The sequence below is a fragment of the Mauremys mutica genome, chromosome 24 (genome assembly GCF_020497125.1).
Source record: "Mauremys mutica isolate MM-2020 ecotype Southern chromosome 24, ASM2049712v1, whole genome shotgun sequence".
Lineage (NCBI taxonomy): Eukaryota > Metazoa > Chordata > Testudines > Geoemydidae > Mauremys > Mauremys mutica.
In genome coordinates this window covers 16601932-16618297 of record NC_059095.1, presented here as the reverse complement: position 1 = coordinate 16618297, position 16366 = coordinate 16601932, and the positions used below count along the sequence as shown (strand labels likewise).

General features: G+C 50.1%; 1 protein-coding gene across 1 annotated transcript; it reads right to left on the bottom strand.

Annotated features, from left to right (window-relative positions):
• Window positions 1-752: 752 nt before the first annotated feature.
• NDUFA11 (NADH:ubiquinone oxidoreductase subunit A11) lies at window positions 753-10651 on the bottom strand. Its single transcript, XM_044998897.1, has 4 exons — window positions 10495-10651; window positions 7719-7811; window positions 2337-2459; window positions 753-936 (listed from the first exon to the last, which is right to left on the bottom strand). The coding sequence occupies exons 1-4, from the start codon at window positions 10574-10576 to the stop codon at window positions 839-841; spliced, it is 396 nt and encodes a 131-aa protein (XP_044854832.1). The 5' UTR covers window positions 10577-10651; the 3' UTR covers window positions 753-838.
• Window positions 10652-16366: the final 5715 nt, after the last annotated feature.

Below are 16366 nucleotides of genomic sequence, written 5' to 3'. Positions count from 1 at the left end.
GCCCTAAGGACTGTACAAATGTGAAGAAAATATGAGAATAAAATGTGTTTCAACTGGACAAACCTGCAGAGTTAGTAAACAGGTTTCTTTCAGACAAAGGAAAGGCCGATGCCTCCATCCAGGTGCAACTGCCAATCACAGTCAAGTGGCCATTCCTTGCATATTGGAGGCCTCACTGACAGATCAAGTTGCATTGTAGAAAGCACCAGCACGGAAGAAAACAGCATGGAACCTTCTCCATTAGACTCCATGGCACCTTATAACAGGGACACTGAATTTTAATAAGGATACTTTTCAAATGTTCACGGACCTACAAAAGAGAGGGGCAAAGAACCCAACATGACCTTTCAACTGAACTGACTCTGTGGGAGATCCTGACTCTGGGGATGGTCAGCGATTCTGCTGGAAGGAGGTATGGTAAGAATCTTACCTTGAACAAACACCACCCTTTTGCTAAGTCTCACTCACTAGAAAGTGTTTTTCACTTTAACTTGCTGGTAATCATTTCTGACTTTGTTCATAAACTTGTTTTACTTTGAATCTAAACCAACCCAGTGCTATGTTTTAAGTGTTTGTTAACTCCAATGTGTCATTGTTAGAAGTCTCAGTAAAAGGCCCCTGAACACTCTAATTCAAATCCTAGTTCCTTGCTCTAACTACTAGATCTTCTTGCACCTCAGTTACTATTTAATTGATAAAACTATGTTCCTTGAGTATCATTTAACTTCAAAGTCAATGAGAGACACCCTGAGTCAGCAGTATCTTTGTTATTTATTATGCAGGATATTTGAAAAACATTTCTGAGACAGGAGCCAGCCTACATTTAGAGTCTGGGAGGTCATGCTATCTTCCAGCCTTCTCGCTTGCCTATCTTTGTAAAAGCAGCCACAAGTCCTAGCGCCACACATGCTGAGGAACCAACGATATGGCTGTGATCTGGGAAGAGAGTGAAAGAAAGATATACTCATAGTTTATATTGTTAACTTAACATATCTTACCACATTTGGATTTTTCTTTTGATATTGATACTTGACTGCAGGCAGCCCAAAGGGCTGATGGGAAGTTGAAATTTAGGATCTTAAAGATACATGGTTTCCCATTGTTTCTAGCTCAGGCAGTTTTTGAGGTATCAAGCCCTCTTATCCCATAGACCTATCTAGTCCAAATTGCTTACTTTAGGAACTAAAATCTTTCCTGGTTTTTACTCCCATTAACTCGGAAGCCAACACAGCTAAGAAAAGTAGAGCCAGATTCAATTTCTTCCTGATCAACATTTTTTAAGTTCAAATTATCTATACCTGAAGAAAACCCACTGAAGACAATAGGACTCCATAAGTGTCCCTGGGGGCCTAACTGTTAGTGATGTGCAAGAGGCAAGAAACAGCTTGACTCTCAGAGTACATGGAGAATTTGCAGAGCTAGCAGCTAAATTAAGAACACCTCTTTACATGTAAAATGAATCTAATTTGTTAAACAGTAAGCAAGGAGCCCCATAGTTAATTGGTTACATCATCACATTTGAGATTAGAACTACAATTGTAACAGACATATTTCACCACTAACCAGGCTGCAGGTACATTAAGCATAAAAACAAGTGCAGCCTTCTTTCCCCAATATCTGTAAACCTTTCTTGGTTTGCTGAAGGTATTCCAGGATGCATTACTGGGTTGCATCATGGACTGCAACAGGATTTCTGGTATCCAATGTCACAGTGATATATTCTGGGACATCCTCTATGAACTCAGGTGTCAAGAGAATTTCAGAGAAAAATAATTTCTGAGAGTAGTTAAACTCCGTTCTGTACACTCAAGTTGGCTCATGGGGTTAACTCCATTTTTATTTTGCAGTTCATCTTTGAAGCTAGCTTTGGCCCCCCAATCTATCAGAGTTTATTTTGGTACCAGCCCAGACCAGCTTAATTTTCTGGACCTTGACCAGACAGGATTGGTCCAATGGAGCCCTTCTGAATTTGGGATGGCCTCTGCTCATCTTCTGGGACATGCCTTTTCCTGAAAGGACTAAATCTATGAGGGCATGTTGCAATTTTCCATGGTGAGCAATTTGTTAATTGAAGTGGGGTTCATTTTCAGTGGCCCACTACAGGCTCTTAGAGACTGATGTTTGAGAGGTGTGCATATCACCATGGTAACTAAGCAGATCCAATTTTAATACATCATGGACTAGATTCTTATGCATCATACAATACATTTCCATGGGAAGGAGGTAGCTTCCTGTAGACAAGGGTTTAAGAATTAGACAGTTTTATAGAATTTATATAAATGCATTAAAAATATTTCATGCTGTTGATTTAAACCTCTATGCTGACCACAACTTACTTCTTGCACCCAAGACAATGCCTGATGCACAACCGCCTATGAAATAATTCAGGGCATCCTCCGGGTCCTCCCGGACTTGGGCACTGAGGCAAGTGGTCAATCCAAATACTGCTCCCAAAGTAGCTGTAAGGAAAAGGTAAGGAGTAAGGGGTACAGCAAGCAAGAAACTGAGATCTACAGTGCAGAAAACATACTACCCAGAGTCCTGGTGCACCAGGAACAGCCAGAGTTACGTTTTGAACCTTCTTGGGAAGCAGAGGAATAAATATTTATTGCCATGAACAATTATCAGTAAATCACAGAAAAATGGCATTTTCTAGTCAGGTGAAGCAGACAGCCCAACCAGCTGGATTCAGCATCCACACTCCCACATGTTTTATGTAAGCAAAAAGTTGCCAGAAAACAAATCGAACCATTTTTGTGACACAACTTCCTGTTTGTGCTACTACACCCGCACCTGGGCAAGTCTGTACCCTCTCTTCTAGGTCTAGTCTGGGTGTTTACGATACAAGTCACAGTCTATAACTCAGCCTACAGACTGTGAAGTAGCATTACAATGCAAGGCTCTGCACCAGTTTTCAATTAGAGCTTACCAATGCCAATTCTTGCTAAAAAGAGCATTAGAGAACATGAAACTATCCCAACAGACTGAGCACGCAACCCCAGCCTCCATGCTTCTGCCATCTTGGACCTGGGAATCAAAATACAGCATCTCATGCAGTAATGCAGAGCACTTACCTCCATACTACTGGGTGGCCTTATGAATAACGATCAACAAATTCCTTTTCAGGAGTGAGGACTGCTGAAGGGATTATTAGTTTCCTAAAGGGTTTTCAATAGTCACTAACATTATACTCCACCCCACTATTCCGCACTCTTTCTTGCTAGCATTTCCCCCAATATATGCACTGAATCTTCTAAGGAAATGTCTGAGGAAGGACTGCAACCCAACTAGGTTCAGTCAGCTAAGATGCCTAGATGACAAGGCTTGAAAAATCCTGCTTCTGGGTAAATGCATTGTTTCCTCACTACATAAGCATCCAGACACCTACTCCTGCCTATGCCTCAGAATGCTTCACAAACCAAGGAAGGACAAGCATTCAGCCACCTAAGGGCCCAATACAGTAGGCGTATATGTTCAGAGACAGCTTACCAGATTGGTTCTCATTCAAATCCAGCTGGAGAGAGAGGTGGAGATGGTGACACCCACCGTGTAACTTTTAGCTCAGTGGTTAGAGCACTCCCTGGGCTTTGGGATAACCAGGTTCTACCTGATGGGGAGAAAGGATTTGAACTGGGGTCTTTATGGGCTATTCTGATGTTAGGTGCACTCAATCTCTCCTGCTGAAGCTGCTCCACTGTGGATAACTGATGAGAAAGTGACTGGAGCAATGGACCGGACCCAGGGTCTCCCACCTTCCAGGGGGGTATTCTAACCACTGAACTACAGCTTGATTCCCATTCTCTCTCTGGTCAAATTACTATTTCACTGTGAATAAACACTTGAAAGAGTCATTGGGTCACGCTTTCACTATTTATCCAGAGCACAACAGTGTCAACAGAAGAGACTGATGGAGCTTCACATCAGAATATCCCATAGCACCTCCCTGGCTTAGGCAGAGCCACCTAGTGCAAACAGAGAGGCAAACAGAGGGAGTTTGCCTGAGAACTGTCCAAGAGGTGCTATGGTGAGTGGTGCATTAGGGGGGCTGTGTTGTAAGCTGGTGGATTGAATAGTCGAGTGTCTGTCTGCTGTGACCATTTGCTTGATTGGCGCTAGTTGCAGGGACAGTTTGACCATGTGTTTGTTTGTTTGAAAAGTGTGACTGTTTAAGTGTGTGGTGGTTTGTTTGAAAAGTGTGATTTGGGAATGCTTTGTTCCAGGTGGGCCTTGAGTGGTTGATTGAAGAGAAGCCTTTGAGTCAGGGCAACTGCTTTGAGCCAGAAGTTTTATTAAAAACCAGCAGCCACTTGTGAACTGAGTGAGCTGCGAACAGAGGAAGCGTGCCTGGGGGGAGTGCCCACAGAGTTTTTGCCTTTCGGGCTTCTGTGAGCAGTAAATACAACATCTGAAAAGGCTCCTAGAAGGAAGACAATATGGATAGCGAGCGATCAGCTGTTGTGACCTGCACAGGATATGCCACGTTTGTCTTTCTCCCACAGGATAGAAGTGACTTCGTCTGTATGAAGTGCAAGCTGGTCTCCATACTGGAAGAGACTATTGGAAGGTTAAAGGACTAGAGACCCAAATATCAACTCTGTGTGCATCAGAGAAAAAGAAGAGTTTCTGGATACAAGTCAGCGTTTGGTACTGCAGGCACAGCATGCTGAAGAATCAGAGAGGACAGTGCAGAATGGGAAAGAAAATTGGGAGCATGTGACCTCCAGAAGAAGAGGAGAACCCATGTACCCACAATGCAGACAGGTAAAAAAACGTTTTCAGGCTCTCTGCACAAGTATTCTGGCAGAGATTGGTTTGGAATAGTCATTTGAGGGAAGGGATAAGAAGGAGACCCCATCAACCGGAAGGCATGGGATGCATTTTGTTATTCTCATTTTGCTGGAAGTGCTTCCTTCTCCCTCAGCTACCTTTCATTCCTCACAGTTCATGTTGTTGTGGAAAATTGACCACACCGTTGATTTTGGATCAGACAGCCTGAGGCTCCTTTATTAGAATACAAGTATGCATACAGGGAGGGTCAGCATGGCCCCACGCAAGGGGACAACTGGCCCTCCTGTCACCAAAATTTTCCAAGCTTATAAAGGTAATTCACACATATCACACTCTATTATTGCCTTATTTGGAATATATTGTTAATCATACGCAAGCTGATCAATGCCTTTTCCCTTTTAGGGTTTTTCCTGTTATTGTCCCAGTTGGTGGTTTGACTGTTCTTTGCACCCCTGCTTGCGGTTACATTTTGCAAAGGCACTTGCCCAAGTGTTACTGTATTAATATCCTAAGCTTGCCCAGAAATTATTGCATTAATGTCATAAGCTAAGATGGCACATCGGGACCCTCTTTGCAAACTCCCCCTCAGTTCCCTTTTCCTCCCCCCTTCTCTCCCCAGTGTCCCTGATGTGATAAACATATTTTGCAGACGTTAGCTTTATGCCTTTATGTGTATGTAGCCTAAGTCTTGCTCACAGGCCCAGGCCTGTGGAGCAGGGGTTAGCTGAAGCAGTTGGCCACAGCTACTGTGGGGCCTATAAATTCCCTATCAATGTCCAGGAACTCCGCTATGTATTCCTTGTTGCTATGAATCACAGAGATAAAAATAGGGACTCCCTTTTTACTCTGGGCTTCTGCCCCTCCCTCTGGGGTTTGTGCTCACTGAACAGTCTGCCTTTTACATAGGAAACAGCAATTACATCTGCCTCTTGTATAGTGGCAGGGGTTTATCCCCAACTGCTGCTTTGATTTCTTCAAAGCATATAGTCAGGAAATCTTCTTGTGCAAAGAAGTCAAACAAATCACAAGCATCTACCCCTTTGCCCACTTTTTCATTAAACTACACGTTCTATACTCATTCTCTAGGACTCATCTTATCATTCTTTTTGATATTCTGAACCTTCGCAACACAGCTTTTTTTAAAACTCATATTTCAATGCCTCTCTTATGTCCATCTCATTAAATATTTGCAATGCTTTGCCCAAGAGATTGGAGATCTAGAATCTTGTGCAGCTCGCATACTCTTTCAAAAGTAGTGAAATACTCTTCAATACAACTCCTCTCTCTGTAAGTAGGTCACAGTTTATCCCAGCAGGTTGACTTTTGGGGAGGACCGCTTGCTGCTTGAGGATTTTGTCCCTGCATCTCCAGCATCCTGTGTTTGTGCTCTCTTCTCATACTTCAGCTCTTCAAGCTCCATGGTTCGCCGATGTACAGCTTCCAGGGCTCTCTGGCATGCTTCTACTTGTGCTGCTCTCTGCTTGTCACTCTATGGCTCTCTGTGCAGCTTCCCACTTCTGGTCCATTTACTTCCTCAGGTGAAAGATAAAGAGGTATCTCCTTGCCTTCTGCTATACCTGCAAAGCTCACTGTAGGTCTTCAGAGACAGTAGAACCCACATCGCTTGTTTTTACCTCTGTGTGATCCTTTTCTGTTGATGCCATATGTAAAGGGGGCTTCCATTGCAATGGTTTACAATGTTTAATTTATATTTGATAGATACACATCTTACTTCCTGACTTGAAGAAACCTGTTTCTCTCTTTTGTTGGTGACAGACTTTAAAACATATTTTCAGTACATATTCACAGCTTGTTAAATGTTATCAGAACGTATATCATGCAACAATTATGAGGATCAGTACAGCATAAGCTTTTTAATTAGAAACCTCATGAGACATCATTTTTGGATAAATACCATGAATGTAGTGTGCTAGGCATCGTTGGTTTGCCAAGCTTGTTAGGAGCTGCTGTTACACAACAGTAAACCCTTAGCCAATTGGCATTCTGGGGTTCTTCGGGTCACAGTAAGTTCTTAGGTACTGACAATATTTGTGACTATCAGTGCTAACAAGAAGTAGGAAAGTATGGGATTTGCTTCCATGAAATTTTTCCCTCCAGCTCTGGGTGTTTGCGATTTCTGTGGAACAACCTTCAACATGGAGACATTGAAAATTCAAGTTTTATATTTGAGATTCCAAACTGTAAGGAGTAAGGCTATGTCTACATTACACAGCTTTTAGCGTCAGGGCTGAGTTTAGCGTCAGGAAAGTGTTCCTGCCGACAAAGAGCTCGGTGCTTGTCGTTGGCAAAACTACCTTTTTGGGGGGGGGGAGGGGACCTCTGAAAGACAAAAGTTTTGTCGTTCACTTGCCAGTGTAGACATAGCCTAAGTTATTTTCAGTTTTAAGTTATACCAATACAGTGAATGTTAAATCCAGACAGCAGCTCCTTAAGCCATCACTTACAGTTACTGATATTAAATTATCCACATCAAAACATGTAATTTATACCCAGACTAATTTGACATTTCAAGAGCAGCAGTAGGGAAGAAAGAGTATGGCTCAAAGGAAACACCAACTATAATGTCCTGAACTTACATAGCACCTTTCATACCAAGATCTCTAAGCATTTCACCAAAATTAATTAAGCCTCACACTACAAAAGTTTGTGCATGTAAACATTTTACAGATGGGAACTCAGAGACCGAGTGGTGAAGTTTCAGTTACCCAATGGCCAACATAAAGTCAGTGGCACCTGGGGACAGAAGCCAGGAGCACTCAGTCTCCAGCACAAAACCACCAGACCACACCTGCCTCACCAGTCACTTTACTTGAGAGGCCAATAATTTCAACAATGGGCTGTCCATTTAGCTGAATGAAGGCATCTTCAGACAAGAAACTCAGTTGCTGAAAGAAGCAAGGTCTCCTTACCCATTGTGACAGTGCTCATGGCTGCCGTTTGCGCAGCCTTAACGGCCGAGTTAGGCGGGTACAATACAATATGATATGCCGAACCAATCAAGCCTACAAAAGGGAAAACAGTTTTAATGAGTGACAGGTCAGAGACCATGCAGAAGCACAACTTGAATGCAGGTTCCATGAGCACAAGACATGCTTGTTTATTACTGTGCTTGACCTACATGGCACAATGTGCACAAGAAACCTCCACAACTTCTATCACCAGAGTAATGCACGAAAGACTACGGGTGAATTCCTGTCCTCATTTAAGTCATTATTGCCACTGTCTTCAATAGAGACAGGATTTCAGCCTAACCCGATGTTACGCATTGTTTGTACTGTATCTCAAGCAATATGAAGGTGCAAGAATAAAGCTAGGAAATAAAATTACTTTTGCATTCTAAGGGCCTGTCATCCCCAGCACTGAAGCTCAAGAAGATTTACTAGGCTAGTGTGCAGCCACACCTTTGATCTTCCACCAAAAGCAAGATATGCATGGCTGAGTCATACTGATGCTATAGGGCAATTTAAAGGATTTTATTTTAAATTGGGTTTCTAACCCTTTTTTTTTTGCTTCTTTCTAATGCATACAGAAGATCTGAAAGGTAAAGGGGTTTTGTTGAGAAAGAAGGTAGTTATTCTGAATAAAGCCTTTTGTTGCTTGTGTTTTTATTTGGTAATATCAAGTCTGAGCTTCCAGGCTTTGTTGGAGGACTTGTTGGGGGGCATCAGAGTTTACTGCAAGTTCTCAAGACTCAATCCAGAAGGGTGTCAGGCACGTGCTTAGGTGCTTTGCTGGACTGGACCAGATTGCTCTGCACCATCCAGAATTGAGCACTCACATTTTAAAGATGTTCACTCTTTAACAAAGACTCTTCATTGGCATTCAAGTTACATGTGTGTTAACTGAAGCAAAAACTAAAATGAAAATCACTTCCCCTCAACTTTCACTCGCTTATGATTAGGGCCCTCCCAAATTCACAGCTTTGAAGAACACATCAAGACTGTGAAATTAGATCTCCCCCACAAAATCTAGCTACTGAAGGGGTAGGGGAGAGGCAATACTGGGGTGCCCCAGCTGGGGAATCTTACCATTCACCAAGCTCCTCTTCCCCTGCATAGCTGCTCGGGGGTAGTGGGGGCGATCTACTTCCAGGTACCTCCCCTGGCTGCAGGAAGCTCTGTGGCTGCTGCCAGCTCTGAAGCAGCAGGGGGCAGATCATATCCACCTCCAGAAATCACCCCCTTAAGAGGTGGTTGCTAGGTCAATGGAAAAATTATTTTGCTGACCTAGCTGTATCTACAGTGGGAGGTTAGGATCACTTAAAATTTCACATCCTGTGTGACACAGTTAAATGTAAACCGGGACTCAGTTAGGGTATGAATTTAAAGGCCATTCTTGAAAAATTCCATGTGTGGACACCCCATTAACTGCATGCTGCTACTTATTCACGGACACAAACTAGCTGTAGTTTTGTTTTACATTGCTAAAATAGCTACTGCAGTCTACTCCTGAAGTGATAACATGTCAAAGGTAAGTGAAGTGATCCCTTTACAATTTACAAAGCACTTTGAGATTATTTAGGAAGAAAATTACTACAGATATGAAAAGTGCTTGTGCATTAATTAAAAGTAATAAATATTAAGATAATTAAAAAGAGGGATGCAGCATTTGACTATTTCCCACACAATACTACTTCACTCTTTACCTCTCAGAATCACAAAGCATTTCACCCATTAAAAGTAAAATATCCTTATGAGGCAGATATCAGAGGGGTAGCCGTGTTAGTCTGGATCTGTAAAAAGCAGCAAAGAGTCCCGTGGCAGCTTATAGACTAACAGACATATTGGAGCATGAGCTTTTGTGGGTGAATACCCACTTCGTCAGGCATCACCAATACATCTGTTAGTCTATAAGGTGCCACAGGACTCTGTCGCTTTTTATGAGGCAAATGTTAATCTCATTTTATCAATGGGGAAACTGAGGCAGGGAGATAACATGCAAATCACATTTGCGCTAAGAATGAAATAAAATTTCATTTTGCCATTAAAGTAATGAATTAGTGCCCTTTTACTGACACTACTTAATGCAAGTGAACAGAGCACTCCTAACTTTAATATAGATATAATTAATATATAAAAACACAAGAACTCACATCAGGCCATTCAAATGCAAATATTGCTTTTAGTGATACTTTGGCCACTCTGCATAGTCTGTAAGTTTTACAGTAAATACCTTAAAGATTAGATTTAAAAGGAAATCTGGAAATAGAAAATACTATGTACAGGCAATGTGACCAAGTTAACATTGCACGATCTTTAAGTTTTGGACTTTGCATTCACCTTAAGTGTTTGACTTGTTCAGCCCTTAATACCACTGTAATGGCTACAATTCTTGCGTGTAATTTTTTGGATTGAGTTTTCAAACTGCCTTTTTCTTGAGATTTCGTGCGGTGCTGAAAGCCCCAGCTGCTGGAGCCCCGCTCGGCTCAGCTTCCATCCCAGCCAGAAGCAGCGCGGCAGCCAGAGGCGGGGCAGGAGCCAGGCTCCTAGGGCTGCGCCGCAGCGCCGAGCCACCCGCCGCGGGTGCAGACGCGGCCGAGCTCGGGGCCAGGCGGGCTCGAGCCATGTCGGCAAGCGGGGGGCTGCGCGGAGGGGGGGCCGAGCGGCCGGCCCGAGACAGGCCCCGGCCCCGGCGGAAGGGGACGAGCGGGAGCGGCAGGTCGCAGAGCCAACCCAGCCTCCTCACCCAGCGCGGCCCCGAGGCGGCCGGTGATCCAGGCCTTGCGGGGGCAGTTGGTCCCCTCCGGGATCTCCCAGTAGCCGGCCATCGCAGCAGCGACTCCGCAAGGGCACGAAACAAAACACCGCGAGAACTCGCGGGCCAGGTAGGGTCTCGCGTCACTTCCTTTTCGTTCTCGCGAGCGTCTCTTATTCCCGCTCTACGAAAGAGCTTCCGTTAGCCACCTGCGCGCATGCGCAAGGCGAGGCCCGGCCAAGGGGTCCGGAAAAGGCGGGAGCCGCTGCAGCGATGCGAGCCTGGCTCTGTTAGTGCGCCGAGGATTAGCGCCCTCCCGCCGCAGCTGCCAGTCCCCCTGTGGCTGGGGAGCCGCTGCGCGAGGAGGGTCGGGAAAAGCCTAGCTACGGTGGAGGCCAGGAAAGGGCGCGGTGGGTGGCCACAGGGGTCTTAGCAGCAGCAGCCGCAGCCGCAGCACTTAGAGAGGGGCTGGGGTCTGTTCGGAAATGGGTCTGGAAATACTCGGCCTGGCAGACCCGCCGGGTGACCGTTACCCATCTGCTGTACGGAGGAGTTCACCCTTCACCGCGGGGCATGACTTTTAGGCAGTTTCTGTGCAGGAGGATTAAGGATCCAGACGTCACAAGCATCACGCTTGTATGTTCCATTTTCCTGGGTGAAAAGAGACTGGCATTGTCTGTTTTCATGAGACATTGAGCCATAGCAGGAGTTTGCTTTTACAAAATCAATTGCGGCTCTACCAAGAGAGAACTATGAGGGCACAAGACCTTCTGTTTTGTAAAGGACTTTTTACTGTGTGTGATGAACTGGGAATGTTCTGAATGTTTTCTCTGAATACGGTGTTGGTTCCTCAGTGTCCCGTATTCAGTTCTTAATATCCAGGTGGTGGGATCAGGGTGCATGATTGCTGCAGAGCAAAGGGCCAGTGCACCTAAATGCCTGACCCTCTGTCTCCTAGCAACTGATGGCCTGGGCCCCTCCCCTGCAAAGGTGCCAGCTGAAGGTGTTAGAGACAAAGAGGTCAGGTGACCTCCTGGCCCCAGAAAGGAACTGAGCAGAGGACGGGGGCTGGAGGGGTTTCAGTCTGGAGCTGGCTGGGGACATGGAGTGAAGTGCAGACATGGGGGTCTGGCTCACTGCCCCCCAGAATGGGCCCGGCTCACGGTACCTACAATCTCTGTTTTAGACCGTGTTCCTGTCATCAAATAAACCTCTGTTTCACTGGCTGGCTGAGAGTCACGTCTGACTGTGAAATGGGGGTGCAGGACCCTGTGGCTTCCCTAGGACCCCGCTGGGGCGGGCTCGCTGGGGGAAGCGCACGGAGGGGCAGAGGATGCTGAATGCTCCAAGGAGAGACCCAGGAGGTGAAGCCGTGTGAGCTTCTTGCCCTGAACAAGTCTGCTCCAAGGGAGAGGAGGCTCCCCAAAGTCTGGACTGGCTTTGTAGGGAGCAGTTCCAGAGCATCGCCCAGGGACTCCGTAACAACGTGTCTCATCAAAACAGCTTTGTGCAGCCCAGCCACTTCTATCGAGAGGAAGCATTACATGTTGGGATTTGAGGCTTTATATCGGTGGTCTCCAACCTTTTCATCTGGTGGGCGCCAGACAAAGGACCGTGGCGGCAGTGGAGCATCTGCCGAAATGCTGCCGAATTTCTGTGGCGTTTCGGTGTCGCCGCCTCTCAATGATGTCGCTTGTCGGCGGCAAGTGGCGTCATTGAGAGGTGTCGCCGCCGAAACGCCGCAGAAATTCGGCGGCATTTTGGCGGATGCTCCACTGCCGGCTAGGATGTGGGCGCTATTAGATGCCCCCGCGGGCACCGCGTTGGGGACCCCTGCTTTATATAATAGCTGTAAGCGTTGTTTTGATGTTGCAGCTTGTGCTCTCCTCCCTGCCCCGGCCCCCTCAGGCTTGCACAGCATGATAACATAAGTCCTGCTACCTCAAATCTGTTGGCCCCAGCTGGAGGCTCACTCCCAGGCACAGCATAGACATACGTATTGTAAATTTGTAAAACTTGAGGAATGCATTTGGGCCATGAGAAAAAGTCAACCTTCCCCACTGTAGAATCTGTAATGTTAGCTCAAGGGGAATAAGGCAACGCTTCACAGGCAAACTTTAGAAATGGTAGGGGAGAAATAGGAAAGGAAGGCCCCTTTTCTCAGAAGATACAAACTCAACTCCCTCCTGTATCTATCACCAGTGGATTTAGCCTCCCTCCTTGTGTGGTGTAAATAAAATAAAGAGGAGACAAGGTGATTTGGCAGAAACAAAGGTAAGTGTATTCAGGGTAAAGGTACAGAAAACTGGGAGGAATAGGGGAAAATGCAAACTTAATTAATACAATGAAACAGTGACTGGCTTTGGGAGCTTAAAGCTCAGGCCCATAAACCCTCCCTTGGAAACTGGAAAACAATAAATGATGCCCCAATACCTTTTCCTACTGTTCAGGTGCAGTGGATACCACGTACAGGGGTGATGCCCAGGACCTTCCACTCTCCGTCTGATTTAGAGCCTTTGAGGAGGAGCACTGGGGAGTCCAGACAACTGTTGGATTTTGTTGCTGGCAAGGAGGCCCTGTGGGATGATGCACACTAAGAATGCAGGATGGCAGGAATGGTGGTGACAGGCCTCTTTTTCCTCAATCTCACTGCGGGACTGGTGGTATTCTTCACTCTTCAGCTCTGGAGCACTGTGAAGACCCATCCCGTCGCTGGGGTGGACAGCCTTGCGCAGGCACTGAACAAGTCCTTGTATCACTTTTGTGGCGGGAAAAGTTGTGAGGAGATGGAATGCTGAGGGCTCGTTTTGGCGGGAAAAACTGGTTTTGATTGGTTTGAGCCTGTGTCTTGATGGTAAACAAGTCCACTCTCACAGATGGAGTCCAAGGGTCTCATATACTCAGGGGTGCCTGGAGCCAGTTCGCACGAACTGGTTGTTAAATTTAGAAGCGGTTTTAGAAACGCTCGTAAACTGGCTTCCCTGCGAGGGAAGCTTTGATGGGCTCTGGCTGGGAAGCCTGTAATTCATCCTCCCGGCCGCCGGGGGGCGCTGCACTGCAGGAGCCATGTGGGCTGCCTCCTGGCCCTGTTGCTGCTGCTGCTCCTTGGACCTCTGGCCCTGGGGCTCCTGCTCCTGCCTGGGGGGGTTCCCGGCTGCGTCCTGCTGCTCGGGCTGCTCCCAGCCGCTCTCCCCGGGTGAGTGTCTGCACCGCCCCCCGGCCCCTGCCACAGCCACTGCCCCCTGCCACCCCCCCTGCCCCCAGCCTCTCCAATCCCCCCTGCCCCCTGCCACAGCCCCTGCCACTCCCCTGCCATCCCTCCTGCCCACAGCCACTGCCCCCAGCTCTCCAATCCCTCCTGCCCCCTGCCACAGCCGGCCCCTGCCACAGCCCCTGCTCCCCCTGCCTGCACCCCCCCGCCTTCCCTGCCCCAGCCCCTGCCACCCCCTCTGCCCCCAGCCTCTCCAATCCCTCCTGCCCCCTGCCACAGCCCCTGCCACTCCCCTGCTATCCCTCCTGCCCACAGCCCCTGCCATCCCTCCAGCCCACACCCACAGCTGCCACCTGCCACAACCCCTGCCCACAGCCCCTACCATCCCTCCTGCCCCCTGCCCACAGCCCCTGCCACTCCCCTGCCATCCCTCCTGCTCCCAGCCCCGGCCATCCCTCCTGCCCACAGCCCCTGCCACTCCCCCGCCCACAGCCCCTGCCATCCCTAATGCCCCCTGCCACAGCCCCTGCCATCCCCCTGCTCACAGCCGCTGCAATCCCTTCTGCCCCCTGCCATCCCTCCTGCCCTCTGCCACAGCTGCCCCTGCCACCCCCCAGCCTCCTGCCACAGCCCCTGCCCACAGCTCCTGCCATTCCCCTACCCCCTGCCACAGCATCTGCCACCCCCCTGCCCACAGCCCCTGCCATCCCCCCTGCCCCCAGCCTCTCCAATCCCTCCTGCCCCCTGCCACTCCCCTGCCATCCCTCCTGCCCACAGCCCCTGCCATTCCTCCTGTCCTCGCCCACAGCCCCTGCCCACAACCACAGCTCCTGCCATCCCTCCTGCCCACAGACCCTGCCACCCCCTGCCCACAGCCTCTTCCATCCCTAATGCCCCCTGCCCACAGCCCCTGCCATCCCTCCTGCCCCTCGCCCACCCACAGCCCGTCGCCCCCTGCCCACTGCCACCCCCTGCCCACAGCCCCTGCCATCCCTCCTGCCCCCTGCCACAGCCTCTGCCATCCCTCCTGCCCCCTGCCATCCCCTTGCCCTCTGCCCCAGCCCCTGCCAGCCCCCTCGCCCACAGCCCCTGCCACCACGCCTGCCCTCTACCCACGCCCCTGCCACCCGTCCTGCCCATAGCTATAGGCCCTGCCACTGCCCCTGCCCCCAGCCCCTGCCATCCCTCCTGCCCCCTGCCCACAGCCCCTGCCACCCCTCCTGCCCATAGCTATAGGCCCTGCCACAGCCCCTGCCATCCCCCCTGCCCCAGTCCCTGGCCCCTGCCCCAGCCCCTGCCCCCAGCCCCGGCCATCCCTCCTGCCCACAGCCCCTGCCACCCCACAGCCCCTGCCATCCCTAATGCCCCCTGCACACTCCTTGCCATCCCACAGCCGCTGCCATACGTCCTGTCTGCAGTCCCTGCCACCCCCCTGCTTGCAGCCCCTGCCACCCCTCCTGTCCCCTGCCAGAGCACCTGCCATCCCTCCTGCCCCTGCTCCCAGCCCCTGCCACGCCCCCTGCCCACAGCCCGTCATCCCCCCTGCCCACAGCCCCTGCCATCCCTCCTGCCCCCTGGCCACAGCCGCTGCCACCCCTCCTGCCCACAGCCCCTGCCATCCGCCCTGCCCCCTGCCACAGCCCCTGCCGCCCCTCCTGCCCCCTACCATAGCCCCTGCCACAGCTCCTGCCATCCCTCCTGCCCCCAGCCCCTGCCATCCCTCCTGCCCCCTGCCACCCCTCCTGTCACCCCTCCTGCCCACAGCCCCTGGCCACAGCCCCTGCCATCCCCCCTGCCCACAGCCCCTAGCATCCCTCCTACCCCCTGCCACAGCTCCTGCCATCCCTCCTGCCCCTTCCATCCCTGCTGCCACAGCCCCTGCCCCATCTCATCCCTCCTGCCCACAGCCACCCCTCTTGCCCAGAGCCACAGCCCCTGCCAGAGCTCCTGCCATCCCTCCTTCCCCCTGCCCACAGCCCCTAGCATCCCTCCTGCCACAGCCCCTAGCATCCCTCCTACCCCCTGCCACAGCTCCTGCCATCCCTCCTTCCCCCGCCATCCCCGCTGCCAGAGCCCCTGCCCCCTGTCACCCCTCCTGCCCAGAGCCACAGCCCCTGCTATCCCTCCTACCCCCTGCCAGATCTCCTGCCATCCCTCCTTCCCCCTGCCCACAGCCGCTGCCATCCCTCCTGCCCCCTGCCACAGCCCCTGCCACCCCCCTGCCATCCCTCCGGCCCCCTGACAACAGCCACTGCCACCCCCCCGACAACAGCCACTGCCACCCCCCTGCCATCCCTCCGGCCCCCTGCCCACAGCCCCTGCCACTCCCCTGCCCACAGCCCCTGCCATCCTCCCGACCTCTGCCACAACCCCTTTCCCTGCCACAGCCTGTCTGCCCACAGCCAGCTGCTGTCTGCACCACCTGCCCACTGCCAGCTCCTGTTGCAGCCAGCCCGTGTCACACTCCCTGCCTCCAGCTAGCCCTGCCCCACGCCCCTGTCTGCAGCCAGCCCCATGTCCACTGGTGCCCTGCAGTTCTCAAGGCAATAACCCTGCACACCTGCTTTAATGAGGGGGGGCAGGGAGCACCTGGGACCCACACATGTGCACACCCTAGGATGACCAGATAGTAAGTGTGAAAAATCGGGACCG

Coding starts and splice junctions, on each gene's coding strand:
- NDUFA11 (XM_044998897.1), bottom strand. CDS start 10,576: ATGGCCGGCTACTGGGAGATCCCGGAGGGGACCAACTGCCCCCGCAAG. Junction 7,812..10,494: donor CCGCCTCGGGGCCGCGCTGG/GTGAGGAGGCTG, acceptor TCCCTTTTGTAG/GCTTGATTGGTTCGGCATAT. Junction 937..2,336: donor CATTGTCTTGGGTGCAAGAA/GTAAGTTGTGGT, acceptor CTCTCTTCCCAG/ATCACAGCCATATCGTTGGT.